At 28.1% G+C, this 6,452-nt stretch overlaps 1 protein-coding gene across 1 annotated transcript; it reads right to left on the reverse strand.

Annotated features, from left to right (window-relative positions):
- Nucleotides 1-271: 271 nt before the first annotated feature.
- On the reverse strand, nt 272-5,882 carry LOC113366962 (RNA polymerase II-associated protein 1-like). Its single transcript, XM_026608601.1, has 20 exons — nt 5,574-5,882; nt 5,328-5,510; nt 5,130-5,248; nt 4,829-5,063; nt 4,571-4,660; nt 4,316-4,502; nt 4,105-4,230; nt 3,806-4,013; nt 3,526-3,743; nt 3,248-3,417; nt 3,062-3,164; nt 2,831-2,971; nt 2,446-2,653; nt 2,216-2,385; nt 1,952-2,132; nt 1,507-1,881; nt 1,294-1,423; nt 981-1,220; nt 711-898; nt 272-418 (listed from the first exon to the last, which is right to left on the reverse strand). The coding sequence occupies exons 1-20, from the start codon at nt 5,725-5,727 to the stop codon at nt 272-274; spliced, it is 3,573 nt and encodes a 1,190-aa protein (XP_026464386.1). The 5' UTR covers nt 5,728-5,882.
- Between the last annotated feature and the right edge of the window lie 570 nt (nt 5,883-6,452).

Below are 6,452 nucleotides of genomic sequence, written 5' to 3' on the forward strand. Positions count from 1 at the left end.
ATGCCTGGTTTTGTTATTTCATTATTTAAAAATATAAAACGAGTAAGCAACTATAAAATGAGGTTTAAGAAATAAAAAATATCATTATTGAAAAGTTGTTTATCAAAATTACAAAAATTTAAATTTTAAGTATAATTAACCATAACTTTTTGTTATGTTAAATCTTTAAATAAATCTTATTTAATCATATTTATCAATTATTTATAAGAAACAATTTTAAAACATTCCTTCATTATTATAACTGGGATGACCGGAATAAAAATGTTAGCACCTACTTTGCATTTTTCACATGATAACTAGCAATCTTGTGAGGAATTGTATTAGGCCTCAGTAACCCATGAAGAGCCCTTTTGTAACATAATAATAATGATTCATCCTTTTCTACTGGTTCCAGATAAGCTTGCAGAGGATAACACAACTGAAAATGAAAAGTTATGATATAATTTTTTTTTCTCACACACACTGCACAAATAATTATAAATTACTAAAAGTAGTTATGAGCATTGAAAAAATAAGTTATATTAATTAATATATTTGATTGTCTTATTGTAATTTTAAAAAAGTTCATTTTCTGAGTATGAATCCGATGGCATTATCCAAAACATTTAAAAAAAATCTGATTTTTTTTTGTTAATTTGTAATCTTATAAAGTAAGTTAAATAAAAGTATAATAAAAATAAATGATTAATTATTAGTGATAAATTATTTACCTTTTCTTCTGGGCAATTTAAAACTCTTAATAATCCAGAATGTTCTGACCAAATTTGCTTTCTCCAACAAATGTCGTGGCAATGTGCTAACGGAACTAGTACACAAGCTGAAAACATTTCATCCGCATAACTAACAGCTTGATAATGTTCCAGAAGTTTTGTATATAGATCAGTAAAACTGCTTAGACCTGTAATTTAATAAAACATTCTTTCTAAAATCTGTTTAAGCAAAACATTTAGTATAAATTGCAAAATAATATTAGTGATTACCTTGTAATGGCTTGTTAAAGTCAAACGGTTGAGTAGGCACAATTTGAAATATCTTCGAAATGCTTTTAGCCAACAGAGGTTTAATCTCTTGATCCAGGAATAGCGAGTTATGGCATAAAAACACACATAACAATCTGCAAAATCTATCAGTTGAACTCATATGACTGGCCTGTTCTGGTATATATGATTCTGATATTATCAGCCATTGAAGGCAACATTTAATAATATCTTTTTGCTGGTCTAAAATGCCACACATTGGATTAATTTTTATTGAAATTCCTTGCATAATCAATTTATGTAGTTAAGTATATACCTTCTTTTGCATTGTTGCTTTTTTCATGATCTTGACTACTGCTATAAAAACCTAATATCGGCATATACGTCCAATCCAAAGGCAGAATACTATGATTCCAATCAGAAAGTGATAAATTATTCGTTGGACACTGCAGAATTTAATACAAACAAATTATGTAAATAGGAACTTAACTAAATAGAAAATTAAATCAAGATAGTCACGAGAGTTTACCTGATCTAATCCTAAAACACTGATATAACATTCACAAGTATCTTTCAAATTGTCCAAAAGATTAAGTTCATTTTCTAAATTTATGTTTTCCAAACGCCTTTCTTCAGGAAAATAGTTTTTATTGAATATGATCTCTCTCATTATAAATATCAATTCCTTTTGAAATTCTTGTGATAATAAATAAGAGAGTTTATAAGCAATTGGAAAAATTATATTTCTTTCCATAATCACTTTCAGAGATGAAAATTTTAGCATGTTTGTTAATAAAGAGTATTCAATGCGTGTGAACCAATGTGAAATCATGTGTAATTGTGAAGTTGCAATGTTTTTCAAATAACTTTGAATTGATCTGTTATTTAGTAAGACTTGACAAGCCTGAAATTTAAAGAAACTTGAATTTACAAATATTAGGAACATAATGAGATAAAATAATGTAAAAATTAACCTCATGGTTTTTTGTTGCTAGAATATATCTAGTTAACGATGCTAAAAATATAATTGGAGATTTTGCACATAATATAGGTGTCAATAGATTTTTGCGTTGAGAAGTACAAGCTCCTATCTGAGTAGCACAAGGTCGAGGGCGTTCTATTTCAGTTACATTGGATAAAAGATTAGAATTCTCACTGAAATATATTAATTTTTTTTTATCAAATTTAGATTATTCAATTAAATCATATATACAAAGACAGGAATAAAATTAATTTACCATATATCATTACACAACCTCTCAAAACCATTGGATTGAATCATTTGCTTTATATATTTTTCATTAAGCATCTTGATGTCTTGCGAATTATATGCGTTTTGCATATTTCGTTTTGATAGTATAATAGACAGAGTATTATAAGCTGATGTAATCAGTCTCAGGTGTCCAGACTAATACAAAAAATTATATATAGACTGCTAATTAGTACTGGTATATCTAAAAATTCTTACCGAGAATTCATTAAGTCTAACAATTTGTTGAGACCAGTTACAAAGACCAGAAACTAATATTGGTACAAATTGCACAGCAATTTGACTCTGAGATATCAAAGAAAGCAAGGCCGCTCCATGAGAATGCAGAAGAGTATAACTATTTTCTATAATATGGGTAGCACGCACATGATAATCCATTTGCCTCATAATTATAGGAAACATGCCACTGTAATAAATTGAATAAAACATTTAGAAACCAAATAAAATAACTGATTAAATTTAATAATAATAATTTAATAAACTCCTATAACATTATTGAGTAGAATTAAGTAGAATACAATAAGTAGAATTCTTGGAGTGAAATTTTAAATTAATTAATAAATAAATATAAATAATTTTTTACCAAAATTCTTGTTGAGCAATTCCGTAAGAAAGAAAAACAGCCCATGTATTCATTGCTTCTATTTGTAAAGTTACTGTTGACGGATCAACTTCAATAACAGCACTCATATAACATTGAATTGCTATTATTACTTTAAAGTATCTGCAAAAAAGTGAGAATTCAATAATTCAGTATTCTGGTCAGAATTAAATTAAACATTTATTTGGTAAATGATTGATATAAATGCTTTACCTGGTGTATATATCATTGGCAATAGTTGCAGAATGACTAGCCATAATACGTATTAATTTTAAAGCCAATATTACTGGTGTACCATATGCAATATCTGATCTACCTAGATCAAAAGTAACATACTCTTATGAATCAAATAATTGCAAGTCAAATATAAAATTTATTAATATAATCACAAACTATTACCAATATGTTGTGAGGAATTGGGCAAAAACTCATTAACAATTATCTCCACAATTCCTTCACATTTTAGTATTTGATCCACTTCAGCTACAGACTCTCTTGCTAATCTTATGAGTATTTGCAAGCAATATTCAACTGTATTTAAATTTGGGCGAATCGTACTTAATATGTACCTAAATTGAATTTCAATTGTAAGTATACTAAATTTCTAAATAATTTATTTGATTAATTATATTAGATAAATTATGGAAAAAAAGATACACTAAACTAAATTATTTTACCTTATTCTAGGTAATATATCAGTTCTTAAGGCACATTGCACAATATCGTTTTCAGCAATATGATAATCAGTCATTTCATCTTCTTCATTTTTTTCTGGAATATAATTAATCAAATCTTGATCATTTCTTGATTCCTTAGTATTTTGCCGAGTTTTTGTGAGAGGGCTCAATAATGGTTGTTTTAAATCATCAAGAAAAACTGTACTGTCTAGACAAGACTATAATTAAACAAAATATAAATTATATAAACATAATTTAGAACTAAAGTATTGAGTATTACCTCATCAATATGGTGGAAAAAGAAGGATCTCATTGCCCTCAAGGCAGGGTGAAGTGCCGATGTAGCATTATCATCCAAAGCAAATCGTATGACAAAAAATATTTTTGCCAAGGGTAAATCTAAGAACCAATAATTACCCACCATATAGTTTTCTAATATGCCGGCAAGACAATTTAAAGCAATTATTCTTTGCTGTTGAATTTGTGACCTGAAATTTATAATCAAAGAAATTAAAAAAAAATAATTTTGCTATAATTAAAGTGAGAGCAAGTTTTCTATAGCATAAAATGCATCTTCACCTAGTCAATTTAAATAATTCTTTCATGGAATAACCAGGTCTATGAGGTTCTTCACCATGATGATATAACTCTCTAGGTTGGTTGCCTTCAGGAACATATTCAAGTAAAGCGCCGGCAAAATCAAAGCTAAAATAAAATAAAAATATATATATATATTTTGTATTTATAATAAGATTTACTGATTCTAACTTGGAATATTATTTAACCATACCGTGCTTCATAAGTTTCTCCAGGTTTCAATTTAGTTTTAGGAGCAGCAACATCTGTTGTCCACTTTAATTTTTCTGATTCACAGTTATCAAAATGGATCCATGTGTGAGATAGTGGGTGTTTTAAAACTTCATTAGCTGCTTCGGGTGGTTCATTAGTATCAAAATTTATTACAGGTGGAGCATTTTCTAGAATTAAGTATGACATTGATTTATAATTAACTGAACCTTTATGGTTAAATACAGTTCATATATACCAAGGCTTTCACTGAGAGTGCTTTTGTTAATAGGATGCTTTTCTGTTTTCTTCAGTTGTTTCTTTTTCAAAAACTCAACTAAGCTAGGATCTGTAAAAGAAATATGGTCACATATCATTATTATACAAACATTTTATAATTTAAAACTTAATATTAGCCTAATAACAAAGCTCATTATTAAAAAATAGATTTAAAAAATAGAAACTTTACATATTCATAAACAAAGATGCTTTTTAATGGATTTCAATAGAAAAATACCTAAATTTTTGAGTAACTTTTGCCGTTCTTCTTCAATTTCTGCAGGAGTCATTTTACTAATTATTTCATTATTTTGTTGATCAATAGCATTTCTATCTGCTTCTGATAAAGAATTCACTGTAGATGGTTTACTGGCACTTGTACATACATCCATTTTCTCAAAAGCTTCCTTTTTCTCAACATTTCCAAGTTTCAACATTTCTTGAGCAAATATGCTTACATTACTTGACTCATGCTGAAAAACAAAATTACTTATCAAATGCAGATTAATTGCAGATCATACTTATCATTTTAAACATACATAGTGAAGTATCTTCTTAACCTCAGGAAAATGTGTAGCAGGTTGTGTTTCCATTTCATTTTCATGTGAAATATTACATGACGCATTTGGCCTTTCAATTATATCTCCCAACACTTTGCCTAAACATCAATGCAAGGTATAGTATATAATAAATAAGCAAATATTATAATATAATAATTAAAAGGTGAATAATCAAACCTTTGGGGATGGGATAGAACACATTATCTTCTAGTTTTGATGTTGTGTTACTATTACTAGATTGGCTTTCCTCTACATCTTCAAGAACGTTAGAATAACAACGGGATCTCTCTTCGTCATTTTTTGTACATGTACTACGACTTGCTGCAAACTTGGATTTCTTTTTAGCTTGAGTCTCAGGGGCTACAAAATAATATTTCAGTTAAAAAACATTAGTGTTTAAAAAGATATTAAACATAACCTTACTTGCACAATTTTCTGCAGGATGTTTTCGTGCATTAATTACTTTAGCAGCTGGTTGGATATTCGGATTTTTTTGCTTTTCGGCAAGGAAGGCTTTTTGCATGTTAAGAACGTCATCTTCTTGATCACCAGGTTTAGGTCTATTAAACATTTCCATTTTCACTTGTAAATTAAAAACTAATATACGTTAGAAGTATAAGTTTTGAGCATCAGTAATTTAATCATTGAAGTCTTTGAATAAATTTATACTTTGAACAATTTTTAATGCTATTAACTTATAAGTAGATATGTTATGTTATTAATAACGACATTGATTTGGTGGTTATGTTATGATTTTTGACGTTTGCGCTTTTAAGGGGTGATGTTTTGCGCGGGTGACATATTACCAACATCCGCATCCTGTTATTGCTTATGTGGTGGTAAACCTGTAACTTGATCCCCTGGTTAAGTTCTCTTCTTTTCACGAACTGTCATTAGATAAAGTTTGAGAATGCTAATGCGTTTGCATAGTTTGAAAAATAAATATAAAGTAAATAAAGTTTTGAGCATTTTAATTAATGCTATTCCAATAAATAACTATAACTTATAAGAGGTCAAATAAAATAAATGTGATAAAACAACGCAAGACGCAAGATTAACAATAATGCCAAAAGTTTAATACGACAAAACGGACCAATAGTGATTTTTCCAAATGTAAGTAAGAAATATATTTCTTTTTTCAGTTTTTCAAAATACACAGATCTATGGCAAAGGCTATAGATTAGATAAAATTTAGGTGCATTTATTGCAAATTTACTGTTTTTTTACAAATACAACAGTAAATTTGATAGTAACTTACCATAACAATCTCTATTATATAGGGTTAAAATATATTGGTACAAT

The sequence above is a fragment of the Ctenocephalides felis genome, unplaced genomic scaffold (assembly GCF_003426905.1).
Source record: "Ctenocephalides felis isolate EL2017-DRISC unplaced genomic scaffold, ASM342690v1 CF-g0.4_SCAFFOLD_01170, whole genome shotgun sequence".
Lineage (NCBI taxonomy): Eukaryota > Metazoa > Arthropoda > Insecta > Siphonaptera > Pulicidae > Ctenocephalides > Ctenocephalides felis.